Source organism: Trachurus trachurus (assembly GCF_905171665.1).
Source record: "Trachurus trachurus genome assembly, chromosome: 11".
NCBI classification, from domain to species: domain Eukaryota; kingdom Metazoa; phylum Chordata; class Actinopteri; order Carangiformes; family Carangidae; genus Trachurus; species Trachurus trachurus.
Genome location: NC_139904.1, coordinates 12477421 through 12502725, shown reverse-complemented (window position 1 = coordinate 12502725; position 25305 = coordinate 12477421). Strand labels below are relative to the sequence as shown.

General features: G+C 41.8%; 3 protein-coding genes across 3 annotated transcripts in view; 1 reads left to right on the top strand and 2 right to left on the bottom strand.

Moving 5' to 3' along the window:
* Positions 1–246: 246 nt before the first annotated feature.
* cdca5 (cell division cycle associated 5) lies at positions 247–2082 on the bottom strand. Its single transcript, XM_083982760.1, has one exon. It carries the CDS (start codon positions 1915–1917, stop codon positions 1066–1068), a length of 852 nt encoding a protein of 283 aa, XP_083838886.1. The 5' UTR covers positions 1918–2082; the 3' UTR covers positions 247–1065.
* Positions 2076–15724, top strand: psmb2 (proteasome 20S subunit beta 2). The gene is made up of 6 exons (XM_083982761.1): positions 2076–2299; positions 2815–2937; positions 3434–3504; positions 14495–14657; positions 14846–14895; positions 15503–15724. The coding sequence occupies exons 1-6, from the start codon at positions 2209–2211 to the stop codon at positions 15602–15604; spliced, it is 600 nt and encodes a 199-aa protein (XP_083838887.1). The 5' UTR covers positions 2076–2208; the 3' UTR covers positions 15605–15724.
* Positions 15725–20295: 4571 nt separating this feature from the next.
* tfap2e (transcription factor AP-2 epsilon) overlaps positions 20296–25305 on the bottom strand; it is a gene marked incomplete at both ends in the record, with an annotated part of 10671 nt that continues 5661 nt past the window's right edge. The window contains 4 exons of the mRNA XM_083981708.1: positions 20296–20557; positions 21143–21281; positions 21907–22025; positions 23914–24145. Coding sequence (XP_083837834.1) covers positions 20296–20557; positions 21143–21281; positions 21907–22025; positions 23914–24145 — 752 coding nt within the window. The remainder of the gene's footprint in view (positions 20558–21142; positions 21282–21906; positions 22026–23913; positions 24146–25305) is intronic.

Sequence of the window (25305 nt, the reverse complement as noted above, 5' to 3'; positions counted from 1 at the left end):
AGTTCCTGCTTTAAAATCACAACTTTTCACTCAGAGGGTGATGCTGTCAGGCCCCAAATCACACAAATGAATGAATAACTAACCTTAAACCTTTTCATGGAGGTTATGTGAAATGTTCAATTTTTAAAAACTGGCTAAAACTATAATTTAAAACAGAATAAAATCTCAACAGTTTTAATAAGTAGTAGTAGTATTTATTTACATGAATAGTAAAAAATAACACATTTTTTACACTCTTATGCTGGATTTCTGAATAAATCAAATATGAGCATGAATACATAATTAAAGGTAAGTAATGTGGTTGGTAACCTCTGAACCACCACCAACATTTCTACTCGTTGTCAGCAATGAACGCATGTTGAACATAAAGAGAAAGAAAATACTAATTCAATTTATAAGGATGGAAACTGAGTAGCAATAGATCGTACCAGTCCTGCAAACTGTCATGTTTCCCCTCTTGTATCTTCTGCACAACCAACCAAGAAGTGAGGACAAACGATCCGTTTTAAAAGAAAATAAACACTGTGTGTTTCATCATCAGTTAATCTTGTGATTTTGTTTTGATAACTTTTGTGATTTATAACAAAAAAAGCAGCCAGTTATCTTCTTTCAGAGGCAGGAATCAGAGAATATCTGGGAGATTTTAAACCTTTTTTTTTTGTTTGAAAATAAATGAAACAATTAGTTGGTTATAAAAAGGAAGTTGCCAATTATGGTTCTGTCTGTCCACTGGTTCATTAATGATTTCAGTTGTAAAATATAATCTATATAAAAGTTTTTGCAAGGAAAAGTACAAACATGCTTTTTACTTATCTACGGGTCATTTTAAAATCAACACAATACTCAGGTGTGGCATAACATTCACATAAAGAGCTAAACAACCACATCAAAGAGCAATTAGATGAACAAACAAGTACAAGAACCTCCCAAGAATCAACATTTACAATATAAAGACCTTGAAATGTACAAAAACGTTTTGGCTTTGTGTGTGAAGCAAAGTCAGTGTTTTCTCTGCAGTGACAGAAAAAGTCATTAGAGAGTCCTTCAGTCCGTCTGAGTGTTTTGTTACTCCACCATCAGCTCAAACTCCTCTGCCTCCTCAAACACTGCGTTCATCTCTGCAGCCAGTGCGTCCAGCTCCTCGGTGTTGATCTTCTGGACCTTCTTCATCCTCTTCCTCTTCTCCTTCACCACAGTCACCCCAGGGATGTTGAGATCCGGCTCGGGGAAAGCTGTACCACCAGCACCAGCACCATCCTCCGCTTCGAGCAACGACGTGAAAGAGTTCAGACCAGACAGGAGAGACCCTGACGCCTCCAGGCCGTCGGTCTTTTTACACCTGTTGTTGTTTTTGTGGAGCACCTCCGGGGTCTGCAGCTTCTCGAAGCCGAATAAAGTCTCACGGGAGTCGGGGCTGCTGTTTAACGACTTGTCGCTGAGCCTGCTGTAGGACCGACGCACTTTGTGGGACCACACCGCGTCCTCTGGGTCCACCACCTCCGGCTGAGCAGGCTGCAGCAGCGGCGGCGGCGGCGGTGGTGTTGACGGCAGGATCGGTGAAGGCATAGCGGCCTGCTGCTTCTTCTTCTTCTTAGCCGAGGAGGAGTCTCTGCGGGCCGGGGTTGGACCTGGAGTGGAGACCTTCTGCTTTTTCTTTTCCAGCGGAGTGCCATCCGACTCCGCTGACCTTCGCGGTGTGTTCTCCTTGTTGTGCTCGGACGGGGCGACTGTTTTTCTCGGTGCTATTTTCCTCACTGTTATGGAGCGTTTAACTGTTAGCACGGATGTCGTCGCCATTTTTTTGTCCGTTAGTATGTTAGCCTGAGACGGGGAGCTCAACCGCGGCGACCGTCTCCGCAGCGAGCCGTTCAACGTATCCGACTCCGACATCACGTTTCGAGGCGTCCCTTCGTTCATTTTAACCCCCTTTCAACCGGGAAAGCGATCAATTCTCACCGTGTTTTTATTTCTGAGCCAGAAACCGCGGAGCCTTCTTCTCGGTCTTCTTCAGTTGAGTCCGCTCAAATCGCCCGCCTTTAGTCGCACAGAATGTACGACAGCGTGTTTTCCGGTGACGTAAGCAGTCCGCGCCCGTCGTCTCAAACTTTTGCTGTGTAATCTGTGCATCGGCGAGCAAGAGACACCTGCTTTATCTCATTATTCACATTGTTATTTTATAGTTGTTTCAATTCACAGCAAAAACTCAGGATGGAATATTTGGTCGGGATCCAGGGACCGGATTTTGTCCTCGTCGCTGCTGATAATGTCGCAGCCAGCAGCATCATTCAGATGAAACACGGTATGACAACGCGTTAGCTTAGCAGTAGCTAACCTAGCACTAACTAGCTGCTGCTCATAGCTGCCGCTGCGGGGCCATAACTTGTTATTTCCTGCTTCTAAATAATCTTTAATGCTTCCACTTTTACCAGTAAACTGGTGTGTAACTTCACCGACACGCTCACAATGTAACGTTAACCACACACTCTGAATGTGACTTGAGCTAACGATGCTAACCGGTGCTAGCTACCAGCTTAACTGCCACAGAAATCCTCATTATTGTATTTTTGAAATATTTGGAGATTTATTTATTTATTTATTATCGTAACACACTCGAAACCACCAGCATGTATTGTTTTAAATGAAACAAGTCGTCGTATTGTGTAAAAATGAAGATACTGATCAAATTAGTTTGTAACAGTGAAAGTGAAAGTCACTGGCTGCTGGGTGGACGTTTCCCAATGTGGTGATGAATGATAGCCTGCAAAATGTCTAATTTTATAACTAATTAATTTTTTCCTGCTTTGTGTTTTCCAGACTACGACAAAATGTTCAAACTCAGTGAGAAGATCTTGCTGTTATGTGTGGGAGAAGCAGGAGACACAGTACAGTTTGCAGAGTACATCCAGAAGAATGTTCAGCTGTATAAAATGAGGAACGGTAAGGACACATGAAGTCTGGCACAGTCATCTGTTTGATACCAAAAATAGCTTGTCTGTAACACCACTTGGTGTAGTTTGACCTTTATAAATACAATTACGTAGGTTATAATTCCCATTCATTGCCAATTTTGCTCTTTTTTGTTGTCATATTGCTTTGTAGAATATGTGTATGTTTGAAGGAAAACCAGTTATTAGTTCACTAAAGAAGCCATTTGTTTAGCAGGGCAACACCAATGTAAACGGTTACTTAAAACAGTCATAGCAGTACTAAAGAATAAGTTGATAGCATTATACAAATTTTACTGGCATTATCTGCTACAGGTGCTTTTTTTTGACATTTCAATAAATGTATTAGGATTCAACACATTGACCTAGTCAGTGGAGGTCTTCAAAAATAATGTCATATCGAGGAAAAATGTATTAGCCCCAAAAAAAAGAGCATTTTCACAAATTGTGTGTCTAATGTGTTTTTTTTCCCTCCATCCTGTACTTAGGTTATGAACTCAGTCCATCAGCAGCAGCGAACTTCACACGAAAGAACCTTGCAGACTACCTTCGGAGCAGGGTAACTATTCTGATCTATAACTTTTCATCCATTGAAAAACGGCTAAAACTGGAAAGATTCTTTTGAGATCCACTCAAATTTCTCTGAATGTTAACTTTTGTTTAAACCACACACACAGGCATGTCTTTGTATCTTTGTAGTTTCGTCAAGAGAAATCTAGCTGTTTACAGTGACCTCTATCAGTTGTGATTTTTCAGACAGGGGAACACATTCAATGAAATAACACATTTAAAGGATCTTTGAATCTAAAAAAAAAGTATAAATTTCAATGTAGCAAAAAGGTGTTCTTTGATAATACCTTGAAAATCCCTTGGACCCCTATACCTAACTAAAGATTACTTGTTCGTGTTCACACATTAATGGGACATTAAAACTGCCTCAGTTTGTGAGGACAGTGCATCCCACCTATGTGCCCGGTTTTGATTATCAAATAAACGATTGTTTTAAAAACTCTCTATAGCAAGAATACCAAAGACCATATAACAAAGCCCACAGGAACTTTTTTTTAGTATTTATTTTACATTTCTTCCTGATGGCCTCATGTGAATGTTGTGATCTTTTATTGCCAGTCTGTTAAAGGACCATCACTTCCCATAAAACAGTGACACAAACTTTTATTTTGGAGAATTGCTTTCTCATAACACAGGAATATTATGTCTGTTTTTGACTATAATCATAAACAAAATAATTGTTTGTATAGCGGGGCATGTTTTCTTGATTGAACCTTAACAGTTGCTCATCAGGGTTGGTGTGTTTTGTGGGACAGGTTTATAAAGTTTGCTTCACCCTAGATCGCGATATAAGATATTCAATGATGTTATAGCAGTAAGTTTTTGATTAAGAACCTAAGTCAGATATGCACATTATGGTTTAGTAAGGGATTGCACAATAATTTCTTTTCGCCAACAACTCCAGTACCAAACTTGGAGAGAGATTGTACGATCCACACCTGATACAGATCAGTTTTGCTCTGGATTGCAGATGGATTTCGTCATATCTATCTGACACACTTTGTAAATGTTCCACATGGTCACTGTGCTGTTTTACTGACCTGTTGTACCCCCGGCACAGAGAGCAAGTTTGTTGGTGGGGGCATTATGTATACGCAGTACACAGTGCCTCTATCAGCTGCAGAAACCGGAGTATTAACCTCCCAACCATCTCCAGTCTCCAAAAATCAACCTACATTTTTTTTATTAATGTGCAAATTTAACAAGTTACTTAGGATTTCCACCAGGCTTTAACAGACAGTGACACGTCATACCCAACAGACCGGATGTAATTGATCGTATCTTGTTTATCATGTTGATCGATGAGATAATTGAATTTGCACTGTTTTTTCAGAGTTGGCTATAAACTAAATTTGATCCTATGTTTGATTCTCCAGCAGTGTGGAGAAAGACCTGGCTATTAGACTATAGTTAAACAATGTTATGGGATGTATAAAGTGAAATATCAGTATATATCTGCTTGCTCAGGCATCCAGGCAAAGGGGCATAGAAATGAACATAAATATCCGTTCACCATCCAGTGCAGTAGAGAAACAATTAAATTAAATTGTTTTACATTCTCACATGTAGTACCTTTTAAATTTAATACAGCTATTTTACAACAATAAGCAAAAGGCAGCCAGGCTTTTACTGTCATTGTAGACCATTTCTTCTACTCCTCCTCCTCCTCCTCCTCCTCCTACTACAGACAGATATGTTTGTGTGAAATTAAATATTGTCTGAAAATAAGCCCACACATTGTTATTCACAGAGAACAAGCTTAACAGTCGTTTGGTGTCTCCAAAAATGGAAATTCAACTTGCAAAGGCGCACCATCTGCTGCAGTTTGTGTTGCCATGTATTCTCAGACCTGCTCCATCTTTCATGCTTCCAGAGAATTTTTTATTTATTTTTCTTTTTTCTTTTTTTTTTTACCTGTGCGCTCAGACAAACTCCTCTATCCCACTGCGCAGACTTCCAACACCAGTATATTCATGTATTCCCTCAGTTAACAAAACAGTAGGTAATTAATCTCTGGTACCAGTGGTCACTGTCTAAATTATGCATATTCATTATCTTTGCAGTGAATATACCTATGAATATTTCAATTTCTTCTTTTTAAAACTTACTTACCTCTAGTATTTGCAATCTCATTTTGCTCAAGGGACCAAATGATAGAATCACAGACTATTTCCCAAAAGTAATACTCGATTCATAATGCTGGTACAATAAAGCATATGTAGAAGATTAACTCATTCATATCCACAAAATGTTTGAATTTATGCTTGAGATTCTTTTATTGGGGCTAAAACAGGAAGTAAAAACACTCCCATTTGAAGACAATGGAGGATTAACTTGTCTGTTGGTGATGAGTAGTCAAGCCTCTCAAGTTGTTCAGGTGGGAATCAAGTCTCACCTGCAATTATACCTGTGTGTGTTTGTGTCGTTATCAGCTTGAGACATCTCAGCTGAACCAGCAGACGCATTTTGACAGAGGCAGGTACATTTGTCAGCTTGTTGTGAATGGTGACGGAGGCTTCTCCCTCTGAGACTCGATGACAACACCTGAGCCTGAGTCTGCTGCACCGGTCGGTCCTCTGGGGACGGTGTCAAAAAAAAAATCCCAGGGTCTGAACCTGCAGCACCTCGAGACCAAAAAAATGTAACCAAACAAAACTTGGTGTGAAAATGAAACGTTACTCGTTAGAGAAGCTTGGATTTACAGGCAGGAGAGTTAACACGGCCTCCCCAAAGCTCTGCAGAGGTACAATACACTCCCATTATGATACATTTAGAGACTTCTTCTCCATAGTAAGTCTTTACTTTTTTTTAATTTTGTGAATTTATTGGTTACAAGGGGTAAGGGTACATGCCCTACATTTTTATGTTTAAAGCAGAGCTGCACAACATGCAGAAAAGATCATATTGCACTTTCAAGGGCAGGTTGTGACATGCATTTTCATCAATGTTCATTTTTGCTTTTAATCTACACTTAAAACATTAAAAACTGATGTGACGTTTGGATCTTTTTACCAAATAAACATGTCCTTTTACGTCTTGAACATGATTTTTTTTTCTAATCCAGAGCATGTTAGCAGTAATTAGTTATGTTGATAGGTCAATTTATTGCTCTTTATGTTCCTTGGTACAAAGTTCAAAGCTGTACATGTCGTTGAATTATTCGTCAAACATGTCACAGTTCCAGCTCCTCATTTGTGAGGATTTGCTGCTTTTTTTTCGGCATCTTATGTGATGTAACAAAACCGATTAATCAATCAACCAATCAAGAAAATAATTGGCCAATTAAACGCTAATGGAAAATAAATCATCCCTTGTCCTTACATAGATGATTTTAGGGCCTGGGTGTGTGATTGCATTAGTGTTTTTTTTTTTCCTGTTAAAGCTGGAACACGCTCGTATCCGCGCGTTGTATATTTTGCACTAATTTGTTAAGAGTAGTGCAGCCGCCGCCTGTCACAATAGCAGAAGGGTGAAAATAATTACAAAAAACAATTAGTGTGGCAGAGAAGGGAATGTGGGACACATCGAACGGGGGATAGGGATGGTGGAGGAGGAGGAGGAGGAGGGATGGGGGGGGGGGTCCCAGGGGAGAACAAGCAGGCCCAGTAGACAACACCACCACACAAACTGGAGTGTGAGAACGAGTAGGAGTCAACATACACACAGTGATACAATAATAATACATGCATGCACACACAGAGGGACCTATAGGATTAGGATGGAGTTATTCAAGTCAAGGTTGTTGTACATGTGGTGGAGGATAACATTTATATTCATGTCTTGTCATAAGTTGCAACTGTATCGTTATTTCTGTGCCTCACGGTGATGAATTTGGTTTTATGAGTGCAGGATTTACTAATGCCGCGCGTTCTCATGAGTGCTGAGAATCTGAAGCAATAGCAGTTTCTCCTCTGCATCCCACACCTTCCTCCAGCTATGCTCTTTTCACATCAACCTCCAGAGTACATGGACATTTGCAAATTATGTTGTATAAACAGGTTTTTTTTTTTATGGTGTTTTTTTTTTTCTTCTTTTGCCCCAGAACATCTTGAGTATGTAGAATATTTAATGTGTGTTGTCCATTTGAATGTGAAACAGGGAGAAATGGATCATCCGCTGAAGTCTTGAAACGTTGGATATCGACTAGACGCTTAATTATAACACAGTTTTTATTCACCTTTTATTTGCGTTAATAATTATTCTCTTTGAAAAAAAGTACCTCAACCATGTGTGCTACTTAAACCTGCACTCACAACTTTGTTCCATCGGCGGTTATTTTACATTATTGATTAACAGATTTCACTATTTGCTTTGAAAATCGCCAAAAAACACCTCTTGAAATGATCTTTGGAGCACAAGCTGCTTGATTTTTGACTCATCAAACATATATATTGAATTGAATTTACAATGATTGAAAAACCCACAAGCATTTGAGAGTCTGTAAGCGATGAAATTTTGTAATTTTGTCTTAAAAAGTGACTCAGAATCAGTTGCAGCTTCTACTTGTTATTATTTTACCATCAGTTATAGTGGAGAGGGTTCGTAAAGTGATGAACAGTTTTAATCTGTTATGGTCTGCAACTTTTTTTTATAAAAACAAAACGTGCAGTGTGCAGCAGAGATGGTCTTTGGCGCTACAGGCTGGTTTCTCAGACGTGGATTAAGCCCATTTGTTGACTAAAAGAAAAATTTAATGTAGATTTTTTTTTTATTCTTCTTCTTTTTTTTTTTTTAATGTGAAAAACGCCTGTAGTCTGAGACCTCGCTCAATTCATGTCCGGGGAACTGGCTGCATATGTTGGAATTTATTTTAATTAATCTGATTAAATCACTGTAGATTAAAGTTTAACCCAGACAGAAAGGCAAGATAATGATCTGCTCTTGTATATCAAATCTCCCTTTTTTTTTTTCTTTTTTTTTTCAAACCATCCTTAAATCATCTTCCTAACCCCCAACCCCCCCACTTCCAAAAAACCCGAGCACGTGATCCTGCCAGCATGTCCAGAGCCCTAGGTTAAAACCCACTGACTGATAAATTAATCAGTGGTATATTGTTAATTCTGATGGCCTTGTTCCTGCAGGATAAATTACAGATGAAATTACCCTAGTGGCTGCAGAAACCTCCAGGAGGTGTAGTAGTTAGCTAAAGTCAGCAGCGTAAAGCAGAGTAAGCGAAACCTCCCCGCGTTCGCATTTACGACTGTGTGCGCTCGCTCACCCTGCCCCGCCGTCCACAAAAACAACTCCACTAACCTCTGGAGAACTGCATCCACTCAGGCTTTAGAGAGCAGACAAAGAAGTAGGAATAAAAAAAAAAAAAAGAAAAAGAAAAACTAGCGGTAAGCATAATCACCTGAGGCCTCAACTCTGCTGCTGCTGCTGCTGCTGCTGCATCCATATCAGTAATGATACACATGAAATTCACCACAGAGCAAAACAACAACTGCAAAGTTTTTCGGGGCATAGAAATTAAGCCTCTGCCCTGCTTCTATTTGTTTTATTTTCCCCGTTTCATGTACAGTAATTGTGATGTATTTGTGCGTTGAAAATAAATAGAAATTAAACTGATGGATATTGAATTGACAGATGTAGGAGGGCTGAGACATGGGGGTTAAATTGAAGCCGCAAAACTCAGGGGAGGCCGAGAGTTTATAAATATCACATTTCATTCCTTTTTTTTTCTTTATGTAGGAGCCTAAACGCCTCACAGTCATCAGTTTTTTTTTAATGCATCTACGTGTATGTTTGATGCAGTGAAGCTGCAGAAGTTTGAGCTGTTTATTTGTGGAGTTTATTTTATTTATTTATTTTTTTACACGAGGCCGCAGCAACAGTTAGCCTCGGTGCCGCGGTGATCTACAGCTGGCCCCATATGGGTTTGTAAAATATTTTTTAGCACACAATGGGCACAAATAATTACTAGCGCCATATTGCACGCAGCTCCTCTGCTCCTGCACAGATGAACAATTAATACAGCAGATTGAGGAGAAATGCCAATAAAGAGAACATGCCCCGGGGCAGGGTGCAAAAGAAAGGGGGGAGGGAGGGGGAGAAGAGGAGGAGGAGGAGAGGGAAGGAAGGAAGGAAAGAAAGAAGGGAGGGAGTGCTGGAACGTGGAAGAGGAGGAGAGTTTGGGGGATGAGTTTGTGGTGGTTTTTATTACCAGTGTGACCTTAATTTGTGTCGCAGCCGAGGGTCTTTTTCTCTGAACCGGATTCTTAAAGGATTAATTTGGCGACTGGGGGTCGATCGATACAACTCTCAATGTCTGTGCTGTAAATATGACGCAACTTCGAGAAGCTGGTTGGTTAGCCCGAGCCAATCTTATCTTGGCACAAAGACTGGAAACTGGTGGAAATGGTTAGCTTAGCTCCTTCCAAAGACGTTTAAATCTATAAACCTCATCATCTACTATGTTAAAGGTCTGTTTACAGACAGAAACAGACAATATTTGATGGATCAAGCGTCTTGAATGTGAGAACTGAACCGGAGATCGACCGGTTTTCATCAAACTCATCAAATACACATATCCAACACCCCAAAATGCTCTCGTGGACAAGTTGTGACCTGCACATTCACCACGCTATGAGATAATAACGGAACGTTATGAGATGCAGACGGAGTTGTTTTAGAGGCCAATTCAGAGACTGCTTGATGAAAAACTGTCCCCGACAGGAACGCGCATCAGTGGTTTTGCATGAATTTGCCTCGAAAACAACGCTGTCTCGTAACGTTCCGTTATTATCTCATAGCGTGGTGAATGTGCAGGTCACAACTTGTCCACCAGAGCGTTTTGGAGTTGCTGGATTGTGGGTTTGATGAGTTTGATGAGGGAAACCAAGAAATCCCATTAGCCTCCGTAGCGTAGCTCTGAGCAGCTCGCGGCTCTGCTCCACCGTTCTAAAAACAGCTTGCACCGACAATTAAAGGTAACGAACCTACTGCAGAGACTATAGGGATTAAGGCAATGGGCCAATTTGCCAAAATGTTGAACTATCCCTTTAAAGACTGATATGATTATGAGATTAACGTCATAAGGCGACAGTGAGTGATGCAATACGTTTTAATCACAATAACCTCTTTTGTCCCCAGTCGCCTCCCGTTGAAAAGACCATGACAGTGCAGGCAGCTCTCTGCTTATTTTTGCATTTAATTTACAGCTTGTATGTCAAGGCCTGTGTAAATATAACTTACCTCAGGTAGACGCTGGTTGTTTCCCCTTCCCTCCTGTGTGGAGATGATGATGATGACGATGCAGCCTCACCACGTTGACCAGCCTTCAGCTGTTTATAAAATGCACTGTCGGCAACCTTAGTGAGATTTTTTTTGTCTTGAAATGACAATAAAACAAATTAATTTGAGTTTTGGACTGTTGGTTGGACAGGAAATAACATCTGTAGGAAAAGCTAATGGCGGTCTTTGTTTTTTTTTAGCTGTTTTCTGAAGCGTTAAAGACAAACTGCTTCAAAGATAATCAGTAATTACAATCTCACACTCGTAATTATCATATATACATCTTGTTTGTCGAATGCACATAAAGCTGTAACTGTTCCACTTGGTGGTTTTTATGCCAAACTCAAATTATGAGCCTAATTTCCTGCCTCTCCCCCCAAAAAGTGTCAAACTATACCTTCAATCCCACGTGGGAGTGGTTTTGATAGTAACGCACAGGTGAAGCTTTTGTTCGCCTTGTTTGGCTGAGAGTGCGACTCGAGACGCAGCAGGGGGATAAAACATGCGACGACGGTGTGTATTGTTTGCACGTGCAGCCGGGTGTGAGTTCAGGTGGCTGGTTAACAAGGTGGCTGCTTCCCTCCGAGGTGACATGGGAAGAGGGAAGAGGGTTATTTTGATGCCAAGTCCGTATTATTGTTACATTGTAACCAGTGAGGCAGGTGTCGGTGGGTGGGGGTGGCGCCACTGGGGTGTTCGCAGTGCTCACGGAGGAGTTAAAGCACACACACATAAACACACAAACACACACATATACACACAGGGTATAAGATATTCAACCTGAGATTCACACCCTTTGTGCACACTCACTCACAAACACACCGTTTCTCTTTTTCACATGTGTATGTGTGCGTGTGTGTGTTCAAAACCATTGTTAACACACACTCGTACACACTCTCATACACTAAAGCTCGCTCCACAGGGAGCATAACAATCATCATTGCCCTGGTGGCAAACACACAAGTCACAGAAATAAGCAGGTCGGCTGAGAGAGGAGCTGAAATGAGAGGGCAGGTGTGTAGATCACAACTCGCCTGGCGTCATGTGAATCATATTTTGCCTCCACGCGCAACATCCAGAACGCCATGTTATATTTTTCTTGTTGCATTTTAACCCCCCCCCCCAAAAAAAAAGAAAGAGAGAAAGAAAGAAAGAAAGAAACACCCTGCTACACTTCCGCATACATCCGCAAAGAATTCAGGCCATAAGTTGCTTTGAAATCCCCTAAAATTGTCGAGCTTTAAAGGGATTTTTTTTTTTTTTAAATGAGGAACAGTGGCTTGCAAAAAAAAAACGAAGAGAGAAAATTAGTGTTTTGGAGGAAGAGAAGGGGAGAAGAGGCTGGGAGCGTAAAAGATGTAATTTAAAAAGAGAGGAGGGAGGGCGGAGGGGGGATGGGGGAGGCGGTGGTGGTGGTGGTGGAGGGGGAGATAGGGGCAAGAGAAACGACTTTAGAAGTTTTTAATGAGCCCTGGCGCTACTCCAGGGCACAGGGTGAAGGCGGCGGAGAGCGGAGGGGGGAGGAGGGAAGGGAGGAGGTAGGGAGCGAAAGAAGGGATGAACAGGGAGGGAGCGAGGGAGGGAGGGAGGAGAGCAACAGGGGTGCTGACTCCCAGCAGATGTCACACTGCCGGTGACACCCTCTCGCACACAAACACACACACAGACACGCACACACCTCCCCTGTCCTGTGACGCCCTTTCACCTTTCACTCTCACTTCAACCTCTTGTGTACATCTCTCTCTCTCTCTCTGCTGTTTATGGCGTGCTAATGTTGCCGCCGTGGTCGTCACGCTCAGCTGGGGAAGAAAAGAAAAAAGAAAAAAAAAATCAAAGTCGATAATTAGGAGCAATTTATTTGGAAGAAGTTGAGAAAAGAGAAGTTGTACTTTTCAAGCGATGAAACGGCGGTGGTTAAGTGGCGAGGCGACGGTTCAGGGGGATCGAGCCTGTGACATCGGTGCAGAAGAAGAAGTGTGAGGTGATGGCGGAGTTGGCACCTCTTCTCCCTGGGGGGTGAGGGGGTGGTGGGATTTGGGGGTGAATGGAAATGACTAAATGCAGTTATTCTGACACCTTGTATTTACTGTTTAATTCAGGAGACACTTTCTTTTTTCTTTTCTTTTTTCTTTTTTTTTTGTGAGAATGAAGTTGACTTTACATCGCAGCCTGTGGAAACGTTGCGTAACGTCTGCGTTGGTGAGGGTGTGTTGGAGAAATGAAAAGAAATACCTGAGTAAGAGCTTTAAGGGACAGAGTTTTAAGTTCTTCCAACAATATGCAGCAGGCGCTCTTATGGACAATGAAACTGGTTTTTTTTTTTACTCTTTGAAATGATTCGTCGTGGTCGTAAAAGGAGCTGAAGGACGTCTGTCTGCTTGTTCGGTCTTGAACGCAGCCTGAAGCTCAGTTCTGACTATGCAACCTGCTGACTCTCCATCGTTCAGCCTTGGCTTGAACTCATAAGGAGTCCTGATGTGTTGTGGTCTCATTGGCTGCAGCTGGTCGCAGTCTCTTATTGGCTCTTGAATGATGGGTCGGTGAGCCTCAGTAATCATCACGTCTTTGAATTGACTCGGTGTTCGCCGATGAACCGCTGGTATCTGTGGCGTTTGCCCGCGACTCCTAGAATCTATTGGTGACGTGAAAAATCGGCTACGTCCAGCATTTAAAAAACAAAACCGACACAAACATAACACACAGAGCTGGTCGTTGGTCGCTGGTCGTCCTTCTGCTGCCTTCAAGGAACTGGAAAGATGGCGGCAGTGTGCGACTATGAGCATTTACGCCAAAGTTGGTTTTGTCCGGACCACAACACATCTGCTATAGACTGGACTAAACAGCTGAAGTGGTAGTTTTCAAACTAAAACAAAAGTAGTTTGGGTTTACATCAATAGTTTTTATCGGTTTCCAATAGGGTTTTCCACTCAGCAGTCTCGGTACAGTTGAGTGGGCGCTGTCGCTGGCGTGTTTTTTTTTTTTTAAATAGCAGGTTTGATTCTTGTGTCGGACGACGCACTCGCAACAGTCTGGCGCATCGATGGCTGGCAGCAGCTGGTCAACGGCATGTTTTAGTATTGGCTCGGCTCGCTTGGAACCTCTGCTGAGGCTAGGTACTATCCCTAGTGGAAAAGCAAAAAATACGAGTCGCCCAATGTCTTAAGTTTTCAGTTCTCAGAAACTGCACAAAGTTGTGGAAAACTGTGCAAAAGAGGTTTTTAAAACATAGTTGTTTGGACTTTAAATCCAGAGTTCGTCTGCATCAGTCCCAAACATAAACCAAGTCGTCCTGTCGATGTCCGTTGCTTTGATTGATATGTAAAGGTTAATAGCTGAAATACACATTAAAATGAATTGTAATTTAATATAGAAAATGTTGTTTATTTCCAATCTGAATCTAATGTTTTTATGAACTACGGACAGAAGTGGTGGGCTGGTGAAGGACGTGTTGGTACGAACTGCTGCTGCTGCGGCTGCATTTTAAGTTTTCCCTCATTAGCTGCTGGTAACGTGCTTGATGTCAAATTATGGGGGAGTCCATATGAAGTGATTTACATTAACAAACACCCCTAGAAATATCAGTAAATGAAATCAAACAAACCAAAAAACACGTTCACTGTTTTTAATCAGGATGTTAAACAATGTGATGCCTGTCCGTCCTGGATGAACACCTTTCACGAAGCCTTTGTAACAGACCTGAACTCTCCCTCCCTCCCTCCCTCCCTCCCTCCCTCCTCTGTCTCCAGACTCCATACCATGTGAACCTGTTGCTGGCGGGCTACGATGACACCGACGGCCCGGGTCTCTTCTACATGGACTACCTGTCTTCTCTGGCCAAGGCCCCGTTCGCCGCCCACGGCTACGGAGCCTTCCTCACTCTGTCCATCCTCGACCGCTACTACAGACCAGGTCAGTGCAGAGAGACGACCCGCGCTCATTCTCTTTGCCTTTTTATTCTTCCCCTGAGTGTGAGTGTGTGTGTGTGTGTGTGTGTGTGTGTGTGTGTGTGTGTGTGTGTGTGTGTGTGTGTGTGTGTGTGTGAGCCCTGCAGATGTTGAGTCGACTTGAGTCTAATTCATGTTTCTGTTCTGTTTCAGATCTGACCCGGGATGAGGCCGTGGATCTGCTGAAGAAATGCATTGAGGAAGTGAGTTCAATGAGTTTAATGTTGCTTTTTTTCATTTTTGGATTAGGAATAATAAACTTTTTCAAGCTTTACTTAAAATAATCTGTATTATCAATTCATAAAACCCATGATCGATCTTCCTTAGACGTATTTTACCAATGAAATGGTGAGAATGGGTGAACAGCAACAACATCCTGAGTATTGCAATAGCATATTTTGTGATACATTGTGATTTAATACCTTTTCACCACCGCTAATTATGTCATGAACATCTGTTTTTATCTAATGAGATGAAGTTCTCAGTCTGTTCATCTCACTTGCATCATTTTATTCTCGTTAAATGTGATTGTGAAGCAACAGTCAGAAAAACAGCTCTAGTGTTCGTACCGAAAATTTCAATTCCTATTTGCAATTTTATATAAGAAAAGATCAATACTTCAGCATCTGTGGATTGAGACTGCGATTCTGTGCTGTATCATTTTCATAGTCAGTATTGGTTTGTTTTTTAATTTTAGCTTCTGTGTTATGTCTCTATATGTGCTTTTCTTATTTATTACCATTGAGATAATATTATTTATCTTAATATTTCTCATTTCTAACATTCCCATTTTTTTCCTCCCTCTTGCAGCTGAACAAGCGCTTCATCCTGAACCTCCCCTCCTTCACTGTCCGTTTGATTGACAGGGAGGGCATCCATGACCTGGAGAAGCTCACCCTGGGCGCCAAGTGACCGCTCACTGCTCAGCGCCCGAGCCTCACTCCCTCATTTCTTCCTCCTCTTTTTTTTTTTTTTTTGTACTGTTGACCTCCTTGCTCTTTCTGTTCCAATAAAAAGTGACACACAGTTGAGATACAAGCTCTTTGTCCCTGTGGTGCTTTCTCATTGCTCTCTAGTCTGCTCATCTGCACATAGAAAGAGAACAGCCTCCTGGCTGTGTACTTCTGCACTTGTTCTGTGTGTGTGTGTGTGTGGGTAATGTACACTTGCTCATACTCGTACACGTGGACTGAAACATGTGTGCACATATGGTGTTAAAGTAGTTTTTTCATACCGTTGTTTTTTTTTTTTTTTTTTTTTACCTCTGATCAAACTGAATAAATTTTTACCACAGCGTTAAATAAACAGGATCAGTTTAATTATTGTTTAATGCCTTGTTTTTCTGTATCAAAGCGGTTTTCAGGCAAAACAACTCGCACACTGATTCACAATTCAACTTTTGATTCAGTCTGTTACTGAATATTTGATATATAATGTTTAAACAAGGTCTTTCTCACTTTTTAAATGAGTTAAATCATTTAACATGGAGCTTGAAGTCATTAAGAGCAATGTGTAAAAAAATAATGTGACAAAATGTGGAGTTGTATCAGTTTATTTCTGATGCGTTGGCAGTAAACACATCATCACAGCCTGCACAGTGAACGCATCTCAGGTTCTGGTTGTGACTCAGATTCTGTACATAAGCAGAGCTGTGGAAAACAAATCCAGGAGATAAATATACATATTTCAGCCCTAGTTCTTATTCTTTTTTTTGCACCCTCCCTCTGTTTAATTCAACACCAACCAAAACACAACACCCCTGAATTTGAATATATTTGAGATGCAACTCTTATTCACCCTAAAGCAAAAAACTTGGAAAGTTGAAATCTACCAAAGCGGAGTTGTGTTGTGAGATAGTGCACGTCAGCAGATATTCACATCTTCACTGAAATCCAACAAGCTGAAGATGCCGATAATTACAGGCTTTAACTGTGTGATCAAGTGTGTGTATATGTGTGTGTGTGTGTGGCTGCTGCACATGCAAGTGCATCACGAGAATCTGAAGGCTGCAAGTTTATAAAAGTTAAAAAACAAAGAAGTGAATTTACCCAGACTGAGATCTCCTGCTCCTCTCTGATTCAGGCTGAAAACCAAGCTGCATTGTGGGTAACGTAGGCACCACCAAGGTTTTGACAAGATACCGGGGATAATAAAAAGCGACAGATCTCTGATTCTGCTTCATCATTCTTGATTTGGCAGATTTCAATACAGCATGTTGATCTTTGTTGTGGATGGATTTGCCCATTCACCTCTATGTGACCCAAGTATACTGACTTAAACTTATGTGTTCACTTTTTATAACATAACCCAAGCTCCCTGTGTGATAATAACTGAGCTATCCCAGCAAATTCTGTGATGAAATTAAAAAAGAAAAAAAGAGTCAGGATGGAGAAATATGAAAGATGACGAGAAATAAGTGTCAAATAAAAAAAAAAGTATAAAACTAGAGGAGAAATGTGTATTTCAGAAAAACACATCGTGTACATTACATACACAACTTGAATAAACAATGGGACTTCAATATGAAAAATACTTTTTGCACCTAACTACCAAGAATCATACAGTGCTGTGCAGCTCTGTAATAGCTGGGTCACACACCAGTCATACATACACTATATAACAGTGAACTTTGAGATATACAGTAGATTTTGACTTAAATCTAAAAGCTGTGTATATTTTTTCATATACGTGTGACCTCTCGTCATTAAGATAATTCAAATTTGAATGCATTTTAACGTGGAATTTAGTTTTGTAAGTTCATTAATGAGCTTTTTAAAGATACTTTTTCAACCCTAGCTTGATATACTAACAAGTATAGCTCCTGTAATAATTAAAAGGTCTTTAGTTTTTCATCATGTCTGGATACGTGGAGTGTTACAGTAAATGAGCACATACAGCTGTAAATAGGAAAACCAGGCCAAGCTGGTAAATTCACAGCTGAATAGGTGTGTGTGTGTGTGTGTGTGTGTGTGTGTGTGTGTGTGTGTGTGTGTGTGTGTGTGTGTGTGTGTGTGTGTGTGTGTGTGTGTGTGGCTCTATCACCGTCTCCTCTCTCCACCACAGACAGGTGATTAATAAACATTAAACAATCCCTCCTCTCTCAAACACCGGAATCTGACGGGAAGAGCAGCATATGTTTGCCTGGAGGCTCAGGGAGCGATGGAGAGCAGCCCCGCTGAGTGTCAGAGAGAGGAGGGGGGGGGGATAGAGAGAGGGGAGGGGGGGTTAGGTTACAACAGAGAGGGAGATGATGAAGGGATGGGGAGAATGGGAAGAGGGAGGTGGGGGGGTGGTTGACACAGGAGGGTAATGAGATGGGAGGAGAATGAGGGAGATACAGGCAGGTAGAGATGAGTAATGTTTGAGAGTATGAGCAGGCGACGTGTGTGTGTTTGTATGTGTGTCTATGTGTGTGTCTGTGTGTGTCTGTGTGTGTGTGTAAGTCCCTGGAAAACCCGTAATTACACCGCGTATCTGATCCTGGTTGAATAAAGTGAAGGACTGTGGGAGAAAGAGGGAGAGAGAGATATAAAGGGAGGGGGAGAAAGAGGCACCGCTCTCCCAGGTCCAGTGTTCAGGGCTGCAGCTGGACCACAGAGGCTCCCCGGGCCCCTCTGCACTCAGAGTGGAGGGGCCCCATGAGGGTGGGGGTGAGGATGGGGGGGTGCGGACAACTGATACTCCCCCCGGTGCACTTGTCCTTGAGCAAGGCACTGCATCGCTTCAAGCTCCTGGACCTGAACTCGCAGCTGTTTCTTTTTTAGACCATAAATTTATTAGTAAAATTAATCATCAGCAGTTTTATAGTCACTTAATTAGGTTGTTTATTATGATGAAATACAAAACATGCAGGTTTATGTCAATTTAATTGAATGTAATTGTCAATTCAAATGTAAATTTTGGATGATTGTGTGGACCGAAAATAAAATAGAATAAATTAAATAAGATAAAATGAACTAAAGATTCATCGATATCTTGACTTCTAATCCTACACTTCCCATAATGCACCTCAGCAGACCTTCTCCGTCTGATTAAATGGGACTGTTTTCTGTCACAAGTCAGGAGAAGTTATTTACAGTTCATCCTGAGGGGAGCAGGAATTTTTGTACCGAATTTCACGGCGATTTTTCCAGTGGTTGTGGAGACGTTTCTGTCAAAACCACAAATGTTGTTGTCTTTGTCGTCATGGTGAGAAAAAGAGTCACCAAAGTTTTGTTGCAATCCATCTATGAGAGTATGTATCACGACATACTCGATCAAAGTTGGTGTTTTTTTCTGTATAATATCATCACAAAGTCAAATTTTTTGGATTTAAGGACATTTTTCTCTGTTTTCTGACATTTTATGGACGAAGCTATTAATCGTTCTATTGAAGAGGAAAAGAAAACAATCACTGACAGATGGATCAATAATGAAATTAAGTGTTAGTTGCCGCCCTGGCTGTGACCTTCCTGTCCAGTGAGAGTGAGAGTTAACTTTTCCTGCAGGAATCAATAAAAAAAATATCATTAGAGTGACACAGAGACAGAGGAGCGGGGGAGCTTTTACTCTGAAAGCACCACAAAGGAAAAATAAACATCATCATCACCTTTAGCAGACGTTGTAATGTAACCGAAATGTGAAAACACACTCATGAAACTCAACAGATCACTTCTTAATTCTTTAATAATATATTACATTTATGCGTAATACAATAATAATAATAATAACAACAGTAATAACATTAATAATAAACAGACACAGAAAGTACAAAATGATTTGTGTAATTTTTTTTTTTAAGTTACCAACATGGAGTACTTCAAAATAAAAGAAAAACAAATCTCCTTTAGCTGCCTTTGACTCCTCCTAACTCACCTCGCCCCCCCCTCCCCTCCCTCCCTCCATCCATCCCTCCCCTCCCCTTCGCTGCAAGAGAACCCAGAGAACTCAATTTCCCATGACCACCCACTAAGAAGAACTACATATGGAAGCTGTGCTTTGTCCAATCAGGTTAGAGGTTCCAGAGGAGCAAAGAGCAGGTCGCTGTCTCAGATATGGCTTAACGACGGCTCCCAGGTGAGTTCAGTCCAAAAAGTGTACATGTGTGTTTGTGTGTGTGTGTGTATTTGTGTGTGTGTGTAGGGCTCCTAAAACACAGATAAAGGTGGCGTATTTTAAGGTGGCTTGAGTAAATAAAAAAGGGCTTTTAAAAGAAATTAAAACCAAACTGCCATGTGCAGGAAGGAAGTCGTCCTGATGTTTTTTTTTGTTGTCGACGTCGTCGTCGTCATGACACAAACCAGCGACTGAGAGAACAGGTCCATGCGTCGCTGTGAGTGAGGTGGCTGTGGACACACATTACAGTACAGATATCATCATCATCATCATCATCATCATCATCATCATCATCATCATCATAAGCCCCGCCTCCACAGGCAACGACAGGGACCGCAGGGGCTTCTGGGAGGTATAAAAGTCTCAGTTTTTAACCTGAGGGCAAAGGTAAAGACGCAGAGGGGCACGAGTCAGTCTATTCCCCCTCCTCTTTCTTCCTTTCTGCCTCTCATCCGTCCATCTTATCCGTCCGTCCGTCCGACTGTCTGTCTGTCTTGTCTGCTCTCCCTCTATTTGCGGTGCTTCATCTCCTTGTCGTGGTGGCTCTTCCCTCCGCCCTCTCCTTTGTCCAGCATTTTGATGGCCTCCATCAGGTAGCTCTGGAAGGCGGAGAGCGCCGCGCAGAGGGCCGGGGTGCCGAAGCCGTGGGTGAGCAGGCTGAAGTGGGTGAGGCTTCCCTGGACGCCCGGATCCAGGCAGGGGGTGGGTCGACTGCCGCCCAGTGGAGAACGGTCCTGGGACATCAGGTCCACAAACTCCTTACAGATCTCCCTGAGAAGACACAAGACCAGACATTAGTTTGTGATTTATCGTTGTAATAGTGGGTTTTTTTTTATCAACAGTGACTTAAAAATATTAAATCTCACAAGGAAATCCTTTTCAACATGGAGGAGTCTGGTGCTGCTAAACTACGACACAACCAGCCCTCAACGCGCTCTTATTTTGAAAAACCTGGGTCTTATCCCTCATCAACAAGCACACACCTGTGTCTCCAGTTTTCATTCAGACATTTTGGAAATGTGACAGTTTCCACAGAAGCTTCTCAGGTGATTTGCCAGGTAGAATTTGACTTGGACTTGGCAACAACCATTAACTGAGAAGCTACAGCAGAAAATGTTAAAACTATTTGTTTTTAAGGAAGATTTACTCCATCCAACTTCTCACATGTGAGAAAAACTGCTTTTTTTGTATCAGTAAATTAAATTTCCTTTGGATTTGTGCTGATGGTTGGGCACAGAAATGCACATTGGGACTGAAGATTTTTGTAATGATTGGTTGAAATAATCTGCAGATGAAACAGCAGCGAGGAGAAAGAATAGCTCCAGATGTTGCAGCGGTGTGGACGGAGACACTCACTTGGTGGCGAGCAGCATGCTGCGTCGTGTTGGGAGCTGCTCAGGTTCACTCTGCCTGCACAGATACTCAGCTGTGGCTCTGGCTGGAAACTCTGTCTCACACACATAACCAAAGTCCCGCGCCAGATGGACGGCTTCTCCTGGAGGAGGAAGAGGAGGAGGAGGAGGGAGAGAGAGAGAGTGAAAGTGTGTCTAAAGCAGAGAGAGGAGTCGAACTAGTGCAGGACAAAGAGGAGGATTCTCCCGCATTTGTTAGACTGGGAGAAGAAAAAAAAACAGCAGCATCTACTTCTGTGTGTTTCTCAGGGTCAAAAGTCAGTGCTGCTGTTTAGTTTCCCACATCAAATAATTATCCGTACAAACGTTTTCAAATGATGCACAATTGACCGGTGGAGCTGCTCCAGTCAGTTCAGGTCAACAGACAAACTCTGCTGCCATTTTCTCACTTTCACTCCTCGAACAGTTCACTGCTCTCTGCTCTCTCTCTGTGTGCGAGAGGCCCCGGCTTCTCAAACAACACCCTCCATGTCTGTGTGTGTGTCTGTTGTGTTTGTATGTGTGTGTATGTGTGTGCTCACATGCATGCGTCCATCCGTGCCGTGGCTGTTTATTCATGTTTGCTCATGCGAAGATATTTCTATGTGAATATGTGTCTGTATCTGTCAGGATATATGCAGGTCACTGTATATATGAGTGTGTGTGTGTGTGTGTGTGTGTGTATGTGTGTGTGTGTGTGTGTGTGTGTTTGTGTGTGCGTATCCGTACCCTCCACTAGAGATGTTAGCAGAGTGACGTTGGCTGCCTTGCGTCGCCCGGCGGGCAGGTTGAGACCAATCTTCTCCAGACGCTCTCTGAGACAGCGGCCACCATTCTTTGACTTCGCCCTGAGGGACAGAGACAGAGAGCAGTTTTTAGGAGATGGCCCCGCATGTGTGTGTGTGTGCGTGTGTGTGTGTGTGTGTGTGTGTGTGTGCGTATTCTGCCCTGTGTCTGTTTGGCTTTATGAGTTTTGCTGTATATGTGTGTGCGTCTGTATCTCTGTATTGTGTGTGTAAGGCAGGGAATGAATGTGTGTGTGTGTGTGTGTGTGTGTAGCACAACTCTCCCTATGTTCCCTGTCAAAACTGATAGTGTCTCCTTGTTTTCTTTCTGTGGGATTTTTTTTTTTGCTCCTTTCATCCTTGATTTTTCTTTTCTTTCATCTCCTTCTGATCCTTTTTTCTGATTCTTATAAATTCAAGTTTAAGAATTTCAATGTTTTCTTTTACAGAAACATTTACTGATATTTATTTGACAGACAGCAGCAGCAGCAGCAGCAGCAGAAGAAGAAATATTCACCTCTTTGTGGAAGTAAAACCAGCTTTTATATCAACAGTATATTTTATATTAATGGATTCGCTCATTGTAACTGTTTTATATACAGGTATCTATGACAAAGCATCTTATTATTCCCCTAATTGTATATTTTCTGTGTAAAATCTTAATTTTCAAAGTAACCAGTAACTAACTATAGCTGTCACATAACTGCACTGTGGAGAAAAGTACCGTTTTCCCTCAGAGATGTCCTCAAGTATAAAGTGGCATAAAATAGAAATCCTGAAGTGAAGTGGTGGTGATATATTATAATCGAGGAGGGATTTTGTTTAGAACATTTACAACCCTTCAGATCTTTTAATTATGTCCTGTTAAAGTACTTCAGCCTGAAAACCGAATCATAAAGTTGCTCTCTCGCCCCGAGGCCGTGGTTCATTAAACCACATCGCTTCTCTTGTGATTTAGTCCCATGACGCACGTCGGGTCCTCGGCCTCGGCCCCTATGGTTACGTTAAAGTGCTCTTATTCTGAAAAGCTTTGTGGAGAACATGGGCTGATGGCTGAAGGGACTTTCACACCAAAACTACATATGAACTACACTCAACTCCAACATTAGGAAGTGATGAGCTTCCAACACTTAAAGGTGCAGTATGTAGCAACATCATATTAACACATTTATATAATTACATCCAACAATATTACTATAGTTATGTTTACATGGCTTGGTAGCACCGAGGTACGACTATTTCCCATCAACCCCAGCTGCTGTCCATCATTTTTTCTTTATAATTCATTGTTATTATTATTATTAGTATAGTATTAAGTATCAAAGTATGATTCAAACTATTAATTTTCAATGAAATGTCTTTCTGATCTCTGCATGCTCCTACATTTCCCAGAATTCCCTACAACTACCTCCATAAATCATTTTGAAATCTAATGAGAGTTTACACTGTGGCCCAACAGTTTACTGACACTGGGAAATGTCAGTGAGTTTCTTTCTCTAGCTGCAGTGTGTTTTGTGTGTCACAGCGTTATTAATTATTCAGGCCTCTGCCGGTGGAAGAAGAAGAGGAGAAAAAAAAAGAAGAAGTTATTTTTCTGCCTCTCCTGTGATAGACTTCTTCATTTCTGTCTGTGGTGCAATACCAGGTGGTTCCTCCAGATAAAAGCAATTTAAATTCTGATCAAATCTGGTGGTTTTCTGCTCATTTAAATGTTAAATTTGAACTATTGTAACTCAAATTTCTTAGCCACTTATCCGCAGGAGTAAAAAACTGTGCACTAGCTGCTAAATGACAGACTCAAGTTCTCCAATCCTTCATGGTCAAGTTGTGGTCGAAACGTTGTCCTAATACATTTTTGGGAGCTTGATTATAGCAGTGTGCGGACATTCTGTTTGTTTTTCCTACAAGTTGTGGGTGTGGCCTTCCTCCTCCTCCTCCTCCTCCTCCTTACCTGCGCAGGACTCCACCCAGCAGAGAGGCGTTGAGGCACTCAGGTGGAGAGAGGCGTCGCTGCACCTCCCCGACCGTCACCTTGTATTTGGAGGTGGAGCTGAGCAGCGACAGGCGACCCGGGACCGAACAGAAGACCTCGGCCGGGTTGGACACGCTTCCCATGCCGAGACCCTCCTTGCTTAGAGACAAGGCCGAGAGGGAGGAGCCGTTGAGCTTGGACGGGATGGGAACTGTTTAGACGGACGGAGGAAGGAAGGAAGGAAGGAGGGAAAGAGGAAGGTGGAAAAGAGGAAAAAGACAAAGAACATTTTGGTTTATTTTTCACAAGAATGTGTGAAAATCAAGGCAGTAAAAATAAGCAACAGTAAAATAGCAGAAGGAGGTGAATGATGAAGCAGGAGCATCCATCCCAAACATATGTCATGTGCAGTGTGAATGACTTGTGTGACAGCGTGCTCCTCCTCCTCCTCGTCTTCATCTCCTGATTAATCTATTCAGTGTAATGTTCTCCCCTGTGTCGACTCGACAGCTCTAAATCTGGAGCTGCTTGTTGATTCTGTTGCTTTAAACTGCAGGTGATTAAGTTTCAACTGTGCATTCTCAAATAGCTTCGCTTCACACCTCCAAGAGCTCAATTCACACTCACTTTTCTGCACCGTGGTGAACTTTTTAAGACTTGTTTTGGAGGAGGAGGAAGAGGAGGATTTGATAAGGGTTAAAGTTTGGGAGTAACATGATCTCAGTATAAAGAAGCGTCTCTGCTTTCTGACTAAAGGGAGGGAGAACGGAGCCTGTTTGTGTTTTCCTCTTCATGTCACCTGTTAAAGTGTCAATTATCTTTGGACACTTAATCTAATATCATAAATCCACTTGATTTTTTTTTTTTTTTTTTACATTTTGTATGATCAGAAATCCTCTGGAATCTGAGCATTCTTTGTTTATTTCTACATTTGTGAGAACCAAGTTTCCTCAGGGATACAAAGACGAAGTTCTGGGTTTATTTCATAGTTAAATTTCAGTTCATGTAAAGCTGTAAAAACCTTCATTGGCCATCACAATGGAAGAAGAACTACTTAATCAAAACTTGGATGTTTTTTTTACTCTTTTTGGCACCTTTCACCTCCACTGTCTTAGAAATCTCAAAATCTGAACCATTAAAACCAAATCTATCCATGTTGGCAGGAGAAGGGAGGCAGAAGGAGTCAGAGACGTCGTGTTAATGGTCAGCGTCTTAATGGAAATGTTTTTTGTTTTTTTTGTTTTTGTAATTTAGAGGGAACCATGCAGCCCTTAGAGGCAAAGCATGAAGGGAATTCATTTAGCCGTTAATGTGGCGTGCAATCGCAGCAATTCATAATTTCGTGTTGCATCTTATAGGAATAAGTCAAAT

What these genes read in the sequence shown, in the direction of transcription:
- psmb2 (XM_083982761.1), top strand. Translation starts at nt 2,209, where the DNA reads ATGGAATATTTGGTCGGGATCCAGGGACCGGATTTTGTCCTCGTCGCT. An exon ending in CAGACTACCTTCGGAGCAGG is followed by an intron (nt 3,505 to 14,494) that starts GTAACTATTCTG and finishes CTCTGTCTCCAG; the next exon opens with ACTCCATACCATGTGAACCT. An exon ending in TGAAGAAATGCATTGAGGAA is followed by an intron (nt 14,896 to 15,502) that starts GTGAGTTCAATG and finishes TCCCTCTTGCAG; the next exon opens with CTGAACAAGCGCTTCATCCT.
- cdca5 (XM_083982760.1), bottom strand. Translation starts at nt 1,917, where the DNA reads ATGAACGAAGGGACGCCTCGAAACGTGATGTCGGAGTCGGATACGTTG.